Here is a 19,921-nt window from a genome sequence, read left to right on the forward strand (position 1 = left end):
TTTAATAAGGCAAAATAGAAAATATGATTAAATGACCAATTAAGAATTTTTAATTAATTAATTAATATTAAAATTCGCCTTAAATTCAAATTAAATAAAATGAAGCAATAACAAGCAAGCATTATATTCAGCTCGAATTGTTTTATCCGCTCTTCATGAACTTCAAGAAATAATATTCCGGGTTCAAATGATTTAAAACCTTGTCCATAAACTAGCTCAATCTGCCGCAGACATTTCAAGTGCAATGCAAAAACTTCTTATCGGAACAAAACTGAGCTGCGCTTAGCTTCCTGAACTATAGAAGCTGCTATAAAATAGTAATTTATTTCATTTCAGTATAGCTTGAAGCTTCGCGCATGTTAAAAGTTATTATTCAGATAAACAAGTAAAATGAAAAGGGGAAATTTGTGGATCATCCTTATGATCATCTCAGTCATTCCATGCACGCTCACTGCTACGGTCTCTGTTTTAAAAAAGAAGGAGCCGCCTGTTAAGGATTGCACACGAGATATTAAAAACAAATCGGAAATGTGTCATAATACTACCGAAGTCGCAGTTCCATTAGTGAATCAAACCGTTACGCCCAAGCCCAAGTTGGCCGAATTTCAAATAGATGCACATAAGACGATCAGCATTAGTAAAGACGATCTCAATGATCTGTTGGATGTATATATGGACAAACTAGCTGAAAATGCAGCTACGATTCATGACAAAGAGACCGAGATAATCAAACTACAGTCAGGGAACAAGTCCGATGAGGATCAACTTAAGAAATATCAGGAACAATTGGAAGCTTGTCAGATACAGAATACGACACTCACAGCCGCGCTGAGCGAAAGGGATGAACAGATTAAGGCTTTGCAATTGAAAACAAGTGTTTACGAGACGCGATTAAAGCGAAAGCAAAATCTTTTGGCTTTGCATAGAAAACAAAATGCAACGAATGCAGCGGCGATAAACGAGCTGAAAGCTCGTGTCAAGGTCTTGGCATACAAGCTAAGGGAGAGGAAAGACGATCTACTGGCCGACTGGGAGGCGGCAACGAATAGTTGCTTACCTCATAACAAAATGTCTGGAATTCATTTAATGCAATTGCCCGATTTTCGACCGTTTTTGGTGGCCTGTGAGGGCAACGGCTGGACGGTGATTCAGCGTCGCTTCGATGGATCTGTGAATTTCTATCGCAATTGGAATGAGTATCGCAACGGCTTTGGCAAGCTGAATGGCGAGTTTTTCATCGGGCTGGAAAAACTGTACAGACTAACGGCTTTTCAGCCCCACGAGCTTTTCGTATCGTTGCGCCTCTTCAATGGCAGCCATCGCGTCGCTTTCTACGACGACTTTGTCATTGGCAGTGAGAGTGAGGGTTACGAGCTGAAATTACTGGGCAATTTCCATGGCAATGCCAGCGATGCAATGCGCACGCATGACAAAATGAAATTCTCAACCTACGACAGGGATCACGATGAATTCACTCACATCAATTGTGCTGAATATCATCATGGGGCGTGGTGGTATGACTTCTGCTCGCGCAGGTGGGTGTGCAATAGGTGCTTAAAAAAAAAAAAAAAAAACAAGAAAGTTATTGTAGTATGCTATTCAGAATACTAATACCATATGTCGATACACTGAATAATATATTACCATGTAAATATAGTTAACATAAATACCATACTTATCATTAAAATTACATCTGAAAACCAGTTTTGGATATGTATATACTACTACTACCATAAAACTACTAATAAATTATTTTATTTATTAGAATATTTTAATTATATTAATGGAAAAAATGCACTTTAAAAATATACTGCATAGCACACTAAGAAAAATGATTATTTTTAGTAAATATCATAATGAACAGTTATAATTATCGTATAAGCATGACTTGCATTAAAAAAACCCGTATATTCTCCATAAAAAAAAAATCGAATGAGAAATAATATATCTTAGGCAAACAAATAATTAAAACTTGACAGCATTATTGCTATATATACTATATAGTCTATATTCCACGCCATTAACAAATACTTATGATAAATTTCTTATTAATTCTAGCAATCTCAATGGAAAATACTTTAAAACCCAAACGGACAGCGAACAGGGAATCTTTTGGGATCAATGGTACAGCTTCAAGTCTCTGAAGTCTGTCCAGATGCAGATACGGCCGAAGAATGCTAAAACTTAAATAAATTGCATATCGGGCAATCAATGACAAATCATTATTGAGTCGAGCGATAAGCGCCTCGATTAATTCCACTCCCCATTTTGTTGTTGTTGTTCGTACTTCATTCATTGCTGCTCATGGCATTGCGCTGCTTATTGGCAGACGAGTCAATGATACAATTAATTATCCATTCATTTCATTCCATTGCTACAATAAGATCATTTCAATTAGGTTGGTGCATTATTCAGCTGAAATGAGCATCGGAAATGGGTCTTTGATATATAAATGTTTGTATACCCGTATATCGCTGCCTTGACGCTGTTCCATTATATGGTTTATCAATAAATATTGCTGCTGGCAAAATAAACAAATTCTTATATAATTTACGAATATACATATATATTTTGGTATATATTTTTATATAAATAATTTAATATATATATTTTTATGCAAATATATTTGTATGTATATAAATTATTATTTTAGGACTTTTGCTAATATTAGTTTACATAAATTGATTTATGAATTTGAAGCCTGTTGAAACTTATTTTCTAGATCTATTTTCCACCTATGGCGAGTGAATATGTTTAAATTTTCAGCATATATGCACTTTGTTGGGAACGCTATAAACTAATTAAGCATGCTCGTTTAACACTTACTAATACATCAATTTGAAAACAGCTTACAGTCAATAAATAATATATATAAAAGGTACTTAAATGATATAAGAAATTTGCTAACATAACTAGGTTAGATATAATATTAAAACTAAGTTGAGATCGTTTGCTTAAAAGATATACGAAAGACTATCAACTATTAAATATGATATTTATAGCATTTAAATTAGACTAATCCTTAGTTTATAAGCTAGGCAGATCACTTGGTGGTATTTAGTAGATATGTTAAGTACACGCGTTCTCTACTGAGTAGTGAGTATCTCTAAGTACATGCCAAATTGAATCGACTGCCTGTGATGGCTTTGTAAATAGCTGGCAAATAGATTAGATGTTGACTGTTGGAGAGTATTGTTGTGACTGCTCCTCCTCGACTTCCACTGCCACCTCCTGCTCCAGCTGCTGCTCCTCCTCCTCCTCCTGCTGCTGCTGCTGCTGCTGCTGCTCTGAAGTGTGCTCACGCTTTCTGTGCCAACGCAAACTGGCGAACTGGGCAAAGCGCTTGCCGCAAGCTCCACACTTGTACTTCTTCACGGCCAGATGGAGTTCGGTGTGCTTCTTGAGGTTGCCGTATGTGGTGAAGGTCTTGCCGCAGACGGTGCACAAATGCTTGCGTATATTCAGATGGGCATTCATGTGATCGGTGAAGCGATTCTTCTCATAGAAGCCCTTGTCACAGATGGGACAATGGAACGACGACTGATTCAGATGCGTGCGTCGGTGTATATCGAAGAACGACCATGTCTTGAACGACTTGCCGCACAGATCACAGATGTAGGGTCGTTCGCCCGTGTGCGTGCGCATGTGGATGGCCACCTCAGTGGATGTGGCGAAGCGCTTGTCGCACTGCTCGCACGCGTAGGGGAAGTCCCGTCTATGGCGTCGAATGTGCACCGTCAGATTACAGGGCATTTGGAAGCCCTTGCCGCAGAGCGTGCAAATGAAGGGCTGTGTGCCATCATGGGCCGCCCGATGTACTTTATACTGATCGCAGGTCTTCACCAGCTCGCTGCACACGTCACAGCGAAAGGGACCCAGATTCGGTTCGAGAAACTGGCCAAGTTTCGCATGCAGCAAGGAAATGCTGCTGCAGCCCGAGGCATTGGTCAGGATCTTGCGTTTCTGCGCCGAGAAGTCCTTGCGCAACTCAAACAACGTCTTCTCCAGCTCGGCTGTGGTGTAGGCCCTCTGAAATGTCGTATTGAGCTCCTCCAGCATCTGGCCCAGGGCGTGGGTGCGATAGGCATTTGAGCGGAAATCCGGATGATCGACATCCCAAAGGGCCGGATAGTTGCGATAGATTTCCACAAACTGCAGCTGATCCTCCTGCAGCTCAAAGCTAATGCTGTTGGCATCAATGAACTTGGTTCGACGATACGATTCCACAACTCCCTTTTTCTGCAACAGAATCAGCGTAAGCAACAGGCAATGATATTCTATTTAATCTACTCCCACTGCTCACCTTGCTGATCTTATTGAAGATCTGCTCCTGAAGTATCTTCTGTAGAAACTCCAGCTCATCGTAGCACCACAGCTTGGGCAGATAGAGACCCTTGTGCTTGATCACCATGCGCAGTTCCTTGCGGTAGCGCGTGCGCAGCTTTTGCAGCTCCTTGTAGCAGTCCTCGCCGCTCATCTCGTAGTTGAGCTCCTCCAAGAGCGCCGCTGAGATCTCCCGGTATAGCTCCTTCTTGCAGCAGTTGTTATAGTCAAAGTGCTGCGGATTCCATAGACACTCCTGGCGCCTGAAGCCATCGATCAAACAGCTCAGCACCTCACGGTATTGCGCGGACTTTGTGGTCGATTCGCTGTCCGTTTCACTGGACTTTTCACTCTCAGCAGATTCGTTCTGTGAATGAATGTGAAAACAAAGAATGTCCATAAATATATCTGAATAATGAAGCATGGGATATGTTATTATTATAATATATTATATAGTATATATTTATATATATAAGACTGAGCTAACATAACTGATATCTTTACAGTTTTGTGGTATAATATGATATATGTATATTTAGGAAGAAAGTCAGGGGGCTCAGATCTATGGCCAATAAAACATACGATGCAGCTACCCTTCTCTTTCTCCCATAGCTATGTAGTTGACAATGAGAAAGGAAGCACGTTCGATTCTGCGAATTTCATTCATAATACAGCTGGCTACCCATGCAACCTTGCCAAAGCGACCGGGTAGAGCACCCAACCTACCCTATTATTATGTATACGACTTGGGTTTTATTCCCACCTTTTCTCTCACGTCTCAAATTCTAAGAAAATGAGATAGAAAGTCAGGCAAACTTGAAACCCAATTTTTCGGGTGGTGAGCACAATTTACGAGTTTCTTATGAATAGCTTGTCAGTTACCTTTACCTCACGCCGGAGCTAAACTACCCTGTTGCTAAGGCTATGAGTTGAGCTTTAGCCTCTGCCTCTCTCTCTCTCTCCCTCTCTCTCACTCTGTCTTTGCTTAAGGAGCTAATTTACCCATCAATATTACCTTTGGCCGATTCAGAACTCAATCTCATCTCATTTCCCCTGATACCTTCTTAAACCTGACCTTCGTCTGTCCTTCTCCCTCTTCCGCTTTGTCTTTCGTTTGAAACTAATCTTCCACTTCACTGATATCTGCATAAACCTTGTCCACACTTCTCTCCCTCTCTCCTCCCTCTTTCTCTGTGCTTCGTGTGAAAGCAATCTTCCCCATCTGCCCATCAACCCTTTTGTTCCCTAGCCCTTACCTTTGCCTCACGCTCGGCTCTTTTAGCTTCAATGACGCCGCGCAAGAAGTGCATCTTCTCGAAGTACCACAGACGCGACTTGTACTTGCCGCCCAGCGAGTTCAGTTTGCTCAGCTCGCGCCGGTAGCGACCGCGCAGCTCCTTCAGCACGGCGAAGACTTCGGCGCCGGTTAACGGTATCTGAAAGACGGACTGCAGGGGCGCAGCCAATTCGTTGTAGACGCTGCGCTTGGCATTGTATTTGTAGTCGGGATGCTTGGGATTCCAGAGCTTCTCGCTGCGCTCATAGGCGACCAGCAGAGAGCAGACGAATTCGCGATTGCGCTCGAGCTCGCGACGAGTGCGCTGTGTGTGTGAGAGAGAGAGAGAGGGAGATGAAGTTTAATGAAATTTGTGCTTTTGTTGCTTTGATAAGACTCACCAGCTTCAAGTCCACGCTGCTTGCCACGCTGCTGGTGGGCGAATTGGGCGGTATTGGTGTTGGGGGCGTGGCCGGCGGAGTTAACTCGAGCACATTCTGTTCCATATGCCGTTGCTGCTGTTGTAGTTGTAATTGCAATTGCTGCAGTTGCTCTTGTTGTTGCTGCTGTTGTTGTTGTTGCTGCTGTTGTTGTTGCTGTTGTTGTTGTTGTTGCTCTGCAGCAGCTGTTGCAGTTTGCTTTTCCGCGTCGCGTAGCTTGCGCTGCATTGCCTGGAAAGAAGAGCAAATATTTCGCATTCTTGTAAATAAATACGTACGTATATAGATAACTCTCGGATGGGCACGCATAAATAAAGTCATATGATCGTGTCTTCACTTCACGTGTTTACATCGAAACAAAGAAGAAGAACGATTTAAGAACCAGAAAATGGAAAAGGGAAAGTCTCGTAGCTCCGCTCGCCCCAGTGCCGCCGCCCTTAGCAAGCGTAAATAACAGCGGCTATTGGCCTTTTGGTGCTGAGCGCCCTCGTCGTCATCGACATCGCTTATCGCGCATTGTGCACAGCTTTTTACAACTATAACAATTTGCCCCCATATATACGTACATATATGTTATATATCTGTATGTATATCTAAAGTTGTTTTTTGTTCGAAATATGTTTGCATTTACATTGCTTTCATTTGTTTGCATTGTCCATGGCATTTGATGAATTATTCAGGGGTATATCGCGTGTCTCACACAATATACTTCCTCTGCTTCTTCCTGTTCTTTTGCTACTCTAAGATCAGTCGCTTTATCAGCTACGTACCACAATGGAAAAATAATGTATGTCATAAAACTCTGCGAAAGCAACAAGGGAAATACTGTATATACCCTGTATTTCCTTTAAGTAAATCTAGAATTTTATAATGAGATATGGAGCAGTAAGGGAAGGTAACGAATTTATGTAAAGAAATACATAAACATAAAAAGAACCTTATAAGCAAATATATCAATATACCCTATAAAGTACAGGGTATATTTAAAGATATAGGAAGAACAAATATTTTATACTGAAATTGCATTGAATGTAAGACAGCAAATCTAAAATATTCTAGTAATCGAATAAATATTTCACTTGCCGTAGAGCATATCAAATTACTTCCTAGCGAAACTCGAACTTTATTTCCAGCTGCACAATGCCAAAGCTTAGATAGAATTACATGGAGCGAAGTATAGCCACATGGGAATCAATTTCAAGCACGACGACAGTTTTCATATTTCATAGAATTTCTAGAAAGTATCTCAAACTCAGAATTATCTTCACATTAAAAACCTATAAATTTGCATGCAGTAATATCCGGATCCAACTGGTTTCCATTAATATGAGTCTAGGTTTGTTAGGCACTGCTGCCTTTGAATGGGTATATTGGTTTTGTGGTACAATGAATGCGATTTTGATACTGTCCGGCATTTAACACTTTGGTATAAAAAATAGATGATAATAATTGTAGATATATGATCGATATATGCCTGATAATGATCTCTAAGCTATATTATTAATGAATATTGTTTTTTAGGAAATGATATGCCACCTCTATAATGGAAAAACTAATTCTCAATTATCTAAAGCGAAAGACAGATATACTTAGATCTAGCACTCTCAGTTAGAGCTTAGCTTCTACCAACATATCAAAAGCATATCTAAGATAACGCGAACAGAGTATCTCCAAGTCCATGAGCGAACTGTTTTCTGTTTCATTTGGTGCATTGGCTCATAATCGCAGAATGGAAAAATGGAAGTTGCCGCCTGATTGTCGTGAATTAAAAGTGCGACAAGTGCTGCAATTGTTGACCCGCTTTTATAGGCATTTTGTTTTCTTGATTCTTCAGTCGATTCGTTCGATTTTCAATAACTGTTGCTGGCCCATGCAGCGAATCAATAAATATAACTGATTGCAGTTGAAGAGCAATTGTGTGTGAAGCCAATTGGAAGTCTGGAGTCTGGAAGAGGCAATCGAACTCACTTTACTTTTTCACATTTCGATCGAGAGTCAATCGAATGGCGATAATATGGATATTACTCTGCAATACCTTGCTAATACTAAGCCCGCTGTGAAGTGAAACCTATCGACTGCCAAAAGCAAACCCTGACCTTTTCAATATTAATCAATGGTATTTCGCCATTTGTTAATTGAACAAGTGAAGCATTGCGGACCTTGGCCCCAATTGAAAGCGAAAAGAGGAAATCAAAGAACAGCCAACAGACAGCTCGAGCTGAAGCACAAACTTGAAAAAAAAATACACCCCATGCCAGACGCAACAGAAAACCCAGCCCAGAACTACCCAAAAGTGAACTCGATTTTGCAGTAAATAAAGCAGAAAACATTTTCCATTCGCAGTAGTTGGTGTTGTTGTTGTTGTTGTTCGACCTAAAGTTATGTGGCGGGCATGTTGTCTGCCAGGTAGAAATGAAAAGCACACACGTATGTGACGAGTGCAGGACTAGCATATACCCTATGAGTGGTTTTACTTTGATTGACCTCTAATATACATTATATTATTATTATTATACTATATTATATTATATTATTATACTATATTATATTATATTATTATACATTAATATTTCTCTATAGAGCTCTGTGACGTGTTTTTTGTTTACTTAATACCCTATGGCTAGCCCAACTTTGAGTGATTTTCATATATGTATATATATAAATAGTTCTCTATAGAGCTCTGTGACGTATTTTTAATTTATATAATTTTCTCATTTCCATTTTCTTCATTCTCTAAAACTTGTACAAATTTTTCTTTGATATTTTTTTTTATCAATTTTAATTATTAATTTTATAGACTACTAAAACAGCAGTGCTTAAATATTTTTACTAATTTTTTATTATATATTAATTTTTTATCAATTTTATATATTAGTTTTTGTAGCTCTAAAACTTTCTTCAAACCCTTGAGATATGAATTTGTGAACGTTTTCATATAGATGTCTAGATAAACAGATAGAAAGATATGGATAGAAGTATAAGTAGCCAGATGGATGCACGAGTAGGCAGTTGGACAGACAGAAGAAGAAGAAGAAAAAGAAAATAATATTTAAAGGTCTCTTTATACCTTCAAGGTTTCTAATCTCTATTCTCTTGATATTCCTTCAGAAATATACATATGTATATAGATGTGAGGTAGGCAGACAGAGATAGACTACATACTGAGTCATACTGTCCAGCTCAGCCATGCCATCCTCCATCTCTTAGGCACATATGCCCACTTTGCACACTCTCAAAGCTTGCAGGGTATAACAATTTCGAGTACCAAGGGTGAGGCCCACCTGGGCTCTGTTGCATGCAACATACAGCCAGTCTATGTGTCCATGTACACGTGTATATGTCCATGTGTATCCAGGGTATCTAGGGTATCTAGGGTAGCTTCGGCAAATGGTTTAGCCGCTGTTTCTGTTGATTTCTGCAGCGAAGGCGCGCAATTTGTAGAGCGTGCCAAAGCAATGCCAGCAAAATATGAGGAATATGAGGAATATAGAGAGGGGAGAAAATAAATAAAAATAAATAAGAATATAACACTCGGGCGATGACGTTCGAGCGACGTTGGAGCACTTAGGGATTGGGTTTGTTTGGTTCGGTGCGGCCTGTCAAATTGGGTGTGGCACGCCGTGGTGGCACGGCGTGGTGGCACAAAGGGGGCTTGACCGCTGTCCACTATTGATGGGGCGTCTGCGTCACGGACGCCGTCTGTGTTTACTGAACACGCAATTGAAATAATTGATCCAGTTAACAAAATTGCATAAAAATTCAATAAAAAAGCAGCCACAACAACAACAACAACAACAACAATGAGGAGACTCGGAACAAATTGAAACCTGATCGCAGAAACATTTATCGAGTTTATTTACATATACAATAAATACAATACATATGTGTGTGTGTGTGTGTGTGTGTGTGTGTGTGTGTGTTTTTCTAATGCAAAGGGGTCGAAAATTCATTAGAAATCTAAAGAGCGCAAAATAATTTATAGTGGAATGATGGCTCATAAGAAATACATAAAGCTAAAGAGTTTATGAAATTTAAGAATCGAAGTCTGAAATTAGAATCAAAGAATTGTCGAAGCGTTTGTCAGCTTAAGCATAGCGTGGGCTCGTCTAGAACTTTCAGAAAGATAGACTGCCTAATTGTTTGACTGAAAAATATAGTAAAAGTTATTAAAGGGCGTAAGATAGACTTATATTATGACTCTGAATATGGAGAGATTGATTGATTAAATTAATGCGTGTTTTATTTATGGAATATTAGTGTAAGAAAGATTTTTGCGGAATTTGTAATCCACATTTCATGAAAATTAATTAATTGACTGATTCATTAGTAAAGACTGAAAACTGAAATGAAGTGGAGTTACCTATTTACAGTAGAGATTGACTGGTTCTGTATGAACGGATAGTTGAACTGCTTAATTGATGATAGACTGATTAAATAACTAACAGTATTTGCTTATGTTAAGTGAGAATGTTAAGATAATAATGTTGGGCGATCTATAATGCTGCTTGATTGCTTCATTGATTGACAGACTTATTGGTTAACTGGATAATTTATATATTATATATAATAATTAATATATTATATTATATTATATTATATATAGTAATTAATATATTATATATATAATAATTAATATATTATTATAATAATCATCATATTTTAATCAATATTATATAAGGGGAAAATATTAAATATATGAAGTATTTGTTTATCAAATATTTTAATCAATATAAGTATAATATTGTAAATATATATTTAAATACTCTATAAAGACCCTAAAGGAATCCTTCACAAAATCATGAATAGAGTATCTATTGTTGACAGCTTGATCAGTTAGCCAAGTTATGTAATTTGTTTGTTATTCAGAATGTTTGCTGATAAGCGTCATCCATATCAATATCAAGCACTCCGCATAGACTGCAGACGCAGAGGAGCTGCGTCATCGACCTCGAGCCGTATTGTTATAATTTGTGTGTATTTTGCTGGCCATATGATGGAGCCCTGTTTGATGTTTTCGATGTCGCTGCTCAATTAAAAATGATTGTTTATTGCATTTGCCACTAGAGCAGACGACGGCACAGATGACACAAAATATGTGGGTAACGCAATCAATTCCTTTGATGATGATGGCGATGGCGATGGCGATGTCCAGCCAGCTGTTGCTCCACAAATTAATCAAATGGCATTTATCAACTGCAGCGCCAATTGTTGATTATCAGCGGCAGGCAAAGCAACAATGGGCGTGGCAATTAGAGGGCGTTCGCTAAACGAAATCCATGAAAATAGGGTGTGGGTGAAATCGTAATGGGTGTTGGCTCTCAGCTCTCGGTCTGTTAGCTGTTGGCCATCGTCAGGCGGCATTGCCTTGGTGCCGTTACAAGCCAAAAGCAAATAAAAGATTCATGCTAATGCCATTAAAACACATTTAATGCCCTTATAAAACATTTGGCCTGGAAAACGGCTTCAAAACGCTGTCAGCCCGTCGACAAATTGCATTAAATATTGTTGAAACTTTTCGCATTTGTTTATTTACTTTTGAGGCTCAGTGTTTGCCGCGATTTGATTGATTCACGAGCTGCAAACGGGGCGGGCTCGCGCTGGCGCTTTGCTAATCAATAAGGCATATCTGGAACTACTCCACTTGCCACACGGCCACTCGCAGGCCGAAGAAAATACCCGTTTCACCTGCCACTGCCTGCAGCACTCTTTGCGCTTATTTGTATGCTACATAAACCAAATGAGCTCCAAGTGCCATAAAAGAGGAACAGTTTAATATGTTCGTATGATAATCGCTAAGAAACAGACGGCCCAAAAGGCCACATAACATGCAAGAGCCGCAACCCAGTTGCACAATCACTGATGGACCACTGGATACCCTGTGATTGCAGAAGATATTTAATCCTAGACAAGTGTACCTATTGCAAGAAAGAGATAGGGCAAGAAACGGATGGAAATATTTCAAAACTTCGGCAGGATTGTATCTGTATCTATCTATGTATCTGTGTATCTAAGTATCTAAGTATGGATGTATCCAAGTATTTGAGTATCTAAGTATCTATATATCTTTGTATCTAAGTATCTATGTATCTATATATTGGTGTATCTTTGTATCTTTGTATATGTGTATCTATGCATCTATGTATGTAAGTATCTATGTATATATGTATCTAAGTATTTATGTATCTTTGTATCTTTGAATCTTTGTATCTATGTATTTATGTATCTAATTATCTATGTACTTAAGTATTTAAGTATCTATGTATATATGCATCTTTGTATCTAAATATCTATGTATCTAAGTATCTTTGTATCTATGTATATAAATATCTATGTAGCTAAATATCTTTGTACCTAAGTATTTATGTATTTTTGTATCTTTGAATCTTTGTATCTATGTATATAAATATCTATGTAGCTAAATATCTTTGTACCTAAGTATTTATGTATTTTTGTATCTTTGAATCTTTGTATCTATGTATCTATGTATCTATGTATCTATGTATCGTTGTATCTTCGTATCTTGTATTTTGTATTTAGTATCTTGTATTTTGTATATAGTATCTAGTATCTAGTATCTAGTATCTAGTATCTAGTATCTATTATCTAGAATCTAGTATCTAGTATCTAGTATCTAGTATCTAGTATCTAGTATCTAGTATCTAGTATCTAGTATCTAGTATCCATTTTCTCTCTTCTAATACCCACATCTCTCTACTCCCTCTATCTTCTTTCAACAATGCTTCTCCCCCCCAGCAATGTTTCACCCACTCACGTGCTATCGATATCTGTATTAGCCAATTGTTTATTATCATAGCCTATCTACAAATTATTATAGAGTATACACACACCTATATACAGAGAGAGCCCCCACATAGCAGTCATGAAAGGTAAAGCTAAGCATTTGTGACGTAATCGCAGCTAAAAGTATTGCGAGACACGTGTACACAAAGACCCCTTTGTCTATCGATCCGGGCACTACTCGAAAGGCTGGAATCACATAGATAATGCGCCAAGTATGCGATGCAATCAATTTTTGCACCTAATGCGGCGATATTAAATTATTTGGTTCACGGTTCAAGAACGAATGAAAACTAAAAACTAAAAGCAAATAAATTTCATCAGTCAGTCACAAGGCAGGTAGTAATTTAATTAGACTGATTATAAACCTGAGACGATAAATCAACTGATCGATCAGTGCAGTCAGACCTGGGACAGGTGTTTTGTGTGCGTGGGTGAAATCGAACAAAACCCAACTGCGGCTATCTATAAAGCGCTGGGAAAACAAGTTAAAGTCGCAGCATTAAAAATATGCTAAATGAATAATTTTGTTGCTACATGTTAATTATTTAATAAGCGTAGCTGATAAAAGGGAGAGACAGAGGGAGAGAGAGCAAGTCAGATCGATCACAAAAGTCAAGAAAGAATTTAGCTTAGTTTCTAAAAGAAGACAAATGATCGAGTCCTTGAAACTTATTAATCACATAAATATACAAATACAATATGTATATTTGTTCTTTTTGGAGCATAAACAACACCTGTTTACTTAGGCTTTTAGCTATAATCTCAATTTAAGGCAATCGTAAATTAGCCAGAGATTAGCTGTAATTCGCAATTTTATCAAGCGGAGTACGAGGAATTATCAATGCGTGACAAAGTTAAAAAAATACTCTACTGGACTGATGATATTGAAATAATTCGCTGTACTTATTTGGACTAAGAATTTCGCAATTAATAAGTGAAACGCATGAAATAGTTTATCTATAAGAATTTTCCATCAATTATCACGGAGATTGAATGATATTTCAAATATAAAGCTAGAACTTAAGTTATAGAGTTGGAATTTCATGAAATTCACAAGTTACGAAAGATATATCACTTAATTTAATAGGGCTGCACTTAAGATTTTTTTATACGACTCTTATTTTATTATTATTATTTATTTATTTATTATTTAAGAATTGACTATCTTCATAATATAGTTGGAAATATTAAAAAAATGTTTGCAGTTGCATTATTTAAGTACTCAATCGCATAAAATAGTTTAGTATATTATGTCCTATTACTAAGACTGAATTTAACTTTAGTTACAGAGCTCGACTATCATAAGAACCACAAGTTATAGAGATATATGACTCATTTAGCTCGGTTTTAAAGCAAGTTTTTTCATTCAATATTTTCATTTACTTTCGAGCAGATCTCGATCTTTATAATTTACAACGGCTCTTGTGCTAATGTACACATATATGGTCTATAATATTATGATTTCCACACTTCAGGCGTGTTTAATGATTTATGCGCTTCAATCGAGAAGCATTGCGATAGGTGTTTCTTTTGCTTTTGTTTTTTATGACAAGTGCTCTAAAAATACCAATTTACCGGTGTTTAAATGTACATTAAAAGCTGCTTAGGCCAATGGGAGAGCTGTGCGGACTACACACGTTCGTTCACCTTATCTATTGAGCCGTTTCAATAGCGACGAAAAAAAAATACAGAAATTGAATTGAAATTGTTTTATTGCCCACAACCTGAGCTGATATCGACGACGCGTCGTCGTTGTCGATGAGTAAGAGATTCTCTTACGGGATTGGGATAGAGTCGTATGTTCCTATACTGTATTCCAATATGATCTAGAGAATTGCAACGGATTTTAATCTCAAGTGGCAAGAGTTGTACTTTCTTATAGATAATTAATGGAAAATTTTTATAGTTCTATTTATGTTATTTAAAAAAAAAAAAAATAAATAAATAAAAATACAAACAGAAGTAATTCATATATAGATCTAGGTTGAAATACTTCAATTGAATTATGATGCGTTTATCAGCCATTTAGCTTCACTGTGCATACCCCTAATAGCATATATGTATGTATATGTACATATATAGAGAATGTCTGCCTAATCGAAGCATAGATAATTTGCTTCGTTGTTTACTTTCCCGGTTTATAGATAATAGTAACGTCAACGTTAACAGGCAAATGTGCCCCCAGACTTATTGATAAAAAAAAAACAGCTAAAACAAAAAAATACTTTAAAAAAAACGCTACTGACTGCCTAATGCTCGTTCAAACTGTAAAAAACTTAATGATTTTTGGTCTCGATAGGCAAACAATTTGCCGGACCTTAAAAGGCATTCATAGTACATTTTATATATAAATATAATTTAAATAAATATATAATATCTTGAATCCTTCTATAGTAGTCAATCTAGAGCTAGAGACTAGACCAAAACTTGAGGTTAGCAACCAGCAATAGTTAAAATGTTACAATTCTAACTGTTAAACTGAAGAAGATTCAGTTCCCTAATAATACCCATGACTATATTATTATATTTAATGAGTTTATCGTTTATCAATAGCATAACCCAATATACTCTCTTTTCACCTCGTGGACGAGTATTCGTAAAAATAAAAGAGCTTGCCTCTGCTAGCTATGGAGTGGCTATTACTCGTAATTGTATAGAAACTTCTATGAGTAGCCCCGTCTGGGGTTGGGGACAGCAACAACAATTGTATTTCTATGAGTTCTATGTAGTCTGATATCGAAAGCAGGGTTAAGGCGGTGGGTTAAGCGATAATGCAGCCTGGACTCCATGTAGTATAAATAGAGCAAAGACTTTCAATGAAAATGACGAGCAAATTCGTTATTATGAAATATCTATTATTGGGTAAATATCAGTGATTTGTGCAAATATACATAAATAATAGAAGTATTTTATATGATATATAAATGCATATATATTCTGCCTTTTCAGAATTTTATAAGCTGCCCTCCCACGGTCTATGCACTTTTTCGTTCCACAGCAATTAAATATTTATATTGACGCATTTTCATTTTCTCAAAATAACATTTTTTAATAAATTTCTGCACTCTTCAGTGCATATAAAATACATATTTATGTATATATCATATTCAGGCCCCACAAAAATTACCAAAATTCAAGCGAAATACCTCATCAAAAAAAGGTCAAAGCTCCAAAATTCATTTCATTTAAGTAAATTATTTAAAATTTAATCTCTTTTGGTTTTATGCTCGCTAAAGTAGTAAAAAGAGGGTATATTGATTTTTTAGCAATGCTAGCGAAGCTCATGTGTATTTACATATTATAAAATGCTCCAGTTTTTGGGTAACGCCCATAAAAGGCACTATGAAAGTCTAAGACTTGGAGTGTGAAATAAATATATGAGTGTGTATAAATAAATTATCAGCTTTGTAAGAGGCGTGTTCAACAGTTTTACAGCTAGAACATACCAAGAAAACTGGAGTTAATAATTAACTGCTCAACAGTTATACCCACATCAAGTTTATTATATAATACACACACCCCTATGGAAATTTCGTAAGCCAATTTGACGAATTTTATATCTTGAACGAGTATTATGCAGTCTGTTCCGCCCGATTGCAACATGCCATGTCTGTCTATGGGCAAAAAAAAATGCTCGCAATATATTTATATATACATACATATATTTGAGTGAATTGATATGCTCTACAATTTTTATATTTATAAGATGACCAAATTTGGAATGAAAATAAGTAAAAAGCTTTACTGCAAATGTTGTGCCAAATATAGATTGTGGAAATTGAAATTGAAACGAAAAACGAGGGTATATTTTAATAACTTTTGGCTGGCTGCCGATTCGAAAATTGTGAACGTGTATTATACCGTCAGTAGCTGCCGATGGGCAGGTTATTGTTTTATTTTATTTATTTTTTTTATTTTTTATAAATAAGTATAGTATATAGAAAAAAAGGAAAATAAATATATTTTTATATATGTATATATATATTTTATATTTTAAATATAAATATTTTAAGTTACATAAAAAACATATATAATAGCTTTCAAATCTAAGTTTCCTGCTCTTAAGAGCTCTGAGATAGTTGGGATCATACCTATGTACATGTTGTGTCTAGAACATATGTATGTAGATAAATTTAGTTTGCCATCCGGTTCAGAAGTATGAATACATACATACATACATACATATGTATATAGTTTTTTGGATCTTTCTGCCTAGTTACATAACCAATAGAATCTGTTGTTTCATTTTGAATGAAAGAAGTCATGCATATGTATGAACGTATATACATATGTATATATTATAATACATATTATTTAAATCTTATTAATTTCTTCACTCTCTTAAAAACTTTTTGTTTTGACATCTTTGCAAACTACTTTTTTATTTAAATTATTTAGAGCTAGTTTACATGTTTATTTTATTTCTATTTCAATTTTTTGTTTGTATGCTTGACAAAATCAGCGCAAAACAAAAAGACGAAAGCAAAAGAAAAAAAAACTAAATAAATATAAACAGAAGTAGTTTGGTTTTTGTTTCCATTTCTTTTTTGTTGTAGCACGTTAATCGAAGGCTTTTTTCCACGCCTCAGCTGTATTTATTTTGTTAGCACATAAATTTATTATGTTGTTGTTGCTAGAAATCAGTTGATTTTTTTTTTTTTTTTTTACTCTAGCTTTTGTCGTAGCATATTTTGGCGTCATTATATAGTATTTCCACAAAAAAACTGATTTTTTTGACGAAACCAAAACAAGTGAAAATGAAAAAAAAAAAAAAAAAAAAAAAAAACACGTCACACTTTGCCCGCGAGTAAAAATAGCGAATACTCTGGCTGCTGAAGCTGATGAAGTGCGTCTGACTACGCCCCTGTCGCCTCGTCTGGTCGAAACTGCTGCCAAGGCTGAATATCGGGATAAACGAGGACGTAAACAAACTGTAATGAATGGCAAATTACTGCAACGCGACTGCTGAGATACCCTGCTTTGCTATGCACCGTTTGTTGGCATCCTCAATGCCAACAAGAAAAAAACAAAACTTTCCATAGCCAAATTCTATTTTTGATTTCTGAATTGTCTGGCTGGCTGGAACTCGACTATGATATACTCTTTGTGGGCAGAGATGTTAGAGAAATTCATAATTAGATATCAATTTATATGAATAAATGCAATATATTTAAATATTCCCAATTGATTAATTGAATGTTTCATCAAATCTAACTAAAATCAACATAAAAGCTAACTCACAGTTCAAGTGTCTATTATACAGTGCATACCCCATTTGTTGCATGGACATAGGGTATGCTATAAATGCGACACAGTTTTTCGTATTTTGTGGCTGCTGCTGCTGTTGCTGCTGCTGACATTGCCGTTGCCGCAGCCGCTAATGCGCCGTTATTTTGAAGGTCGAGCAGCCGCTGTCGAACCTATTTGCTAAGGGCCACAATAACGGAAACCCCTTTTGTTTTTTGCTGTTGTTCTTTTCACAACAACAAGGAAAACAACGGCAGCCAAATGACCGCAGGGCCAGGGAATAGAGCGGGCTGTATAAAGGGGGAGGCGGGCGTTGTGTGCGAACAAGAATCAACGATTAACTTACCACGCGCCGTGTCTCATAACGGGGATGGGCCACTACACTGACAGCGCCACTGGACTCCGCCGCCTCGTACGTATTCGTATTAGTGTTCGCTTGTGTGTGCGTGTGGGTGTGTGTGTTTGCATGTGCATGCGCGTGTGCCTGTGCCTGTGCCTGTGTCTGCGCTAGTGCCTGTGTGTGTGGCTGTGTGTGTGTATGTGTGTGCGCGACTGCTGAAGAACAGACCTCATGCAATATTTCAAATGGATCTATCGAGTGCAGTCGCGCGTTCTGCTCGCAGCGCGAAATGTCAGCCGATGGCGGAGGCGAGGGTGGCAATGGATTTTCCATAACATAAACGAAGTTCATTTCGTCAGGTGTTGCTGCTGCTGCTGCTATTGTTGTTGTTGTTGCTAGTGCAATTGTTGCTGCTGCTGTTGCCGGGCTGTTTAGTTGCATTAGCGCAGCATTGTTGTTGCTCGTCTTTGGCAGCGCCGATTCTGGTACAACGTTAGCGAGGTCTAGGCCCATGTCCATGTCTAGCAGCCCCATTGAAGCCTGCGCCTCATTCCAATTGGGCGGGTTCTTTGTGCGTTTTGTTGTGGCCACTGGAGTAGGTGTTGCATTGAGCATTGTTGTTGTTGTTGTTGTTGTTGTTGCTAGTGCAGTTCCGTTTATTGTGGCATTTGCTGCTTGCGTGGGCTCACCTTCGAGATGCATATCCATAATCATTAAATTTAAATCGGTTTGCGTTGTTTGTTCAATTTTCGCATCGGCGCCCTCGTAGCGCCGGCGCAGTTCCTGCATGTGATGGCCGCGTATGTGATCTATGAAAACCGAAAATTGTAGACAAATGGCCGGACAGAAGGCGCAATTGAAACCGAAACATTGTACGTCCGGCGATGTGGTTATCTCTCCGCACTTGTGAAAGTATGCGTAATCCTCGAGTTGCCAGTGGAACGATTGCGGCGCCAACGGTTCAGCCTCAACGGTCGGCTGTAGCGATAATATTGTGTTTGTGATTTCGACGGCCATCTCCTCACATCAATTAATTAATATTTGTATTAATTGTTTGGCCTCACACCACGCAGCACGCAGCAAGCACCACGCAACACACTCCTTAAACGTCTCCTAATCACAATATTCCCTTATTTTATTTATTTATTATTTTTATTGCTTGGCGGCGCGCGCCCACACGACAAACGCGAAACAATCAAAAAAGGTGAGCGCGGACAAGTGTGAAAGTGATGCGGCGACCGCTTATTAGGAATGCGTTCGTTGCAAACAGCCGGCAAACGAAAACTGTTGTTGTGCTCGTCTGTTCTCTTCTCTTATAAGAATGCCGAACGGCATGTGCCCATACGCTAACAAGGTGACTCACTGCGCAGTTCCGTTACTTTGGCGCTCTCTGAGCGCGAGAACATTATCATAGCGTATATATGTGACGTCAGTTCGTTGATTAAACGATTTTTTCCAATATTTTTATTTTTTTAAATACAACTTTTTATAAAT

At 37.5% G+C, this 19,921-nt stretch overlaps 2 protein-coding genes across 2 annotated transcripts; one reads left to right on the plus strand and one right to left on the minus strand.

Annotated features, from left to right (window-relative positions):
* The first annotated feature begins 312 nt into the window (after positions 1-312).
* On the plus strand, positions 313-2,235 carry LOC115565272 (uncharacterized). The gene is made up of 2 exons (XM_030390346.2): positions 313-1,535; positions 2,059-2,235. Exons 1-2 carry the CDS (start codon positions 391-393, stop codon positions 2,186-2,188), a joined length of 1,275 nt encoding a protein of 424 aa, XP_030246206.2. The 5' UTR covers positions 313-390; the 3' UTR covers positions 2,189-2,235.
* A 358-nt stretch (positions 2,236-2,593) lies between these two features.
* rgr (regular) lies at positions 2,594-19,753 on the minus strand. The gene is made up of 5 exons (XM_089260972.1): positions 18,434-19,753; positions 6,001-6,270; positions 5,580-5,924; positions 4,304-4,690; positions 2,594-4,239 (listed from the first exon to the last, which is right to left on the minus strand). Exons 1-5 carry the CDS (start codon positions 19,442-19,444, stop codon positions 3,169-3,171), a joined length of 3,084 nt encoding a protein of 1,027 aa, XP_089117098.1. The 5' UTR covers positions 19,445-19,753; the 3' UTR covers positions 2,594-3,168.
* Positions 19,754-19,921: the final 168 nt, after the last annotated feature.

Source organism: Drosophila navojoa, chromosome 5, assembly GCF_054131105.1.
Source record: "Drosophila navojoa isolate 15081-1374.11 chromosome 5, UAZ_NAV_1.0, whole genome shotgun sequence".
In the NCBI taxonomy this organism is placed as follows: Eukaryota; Metazoa; Arthropoda; class Insecta; order Diptera; family Drosophilidae; genus Drosophila; species Drosophila navojoa.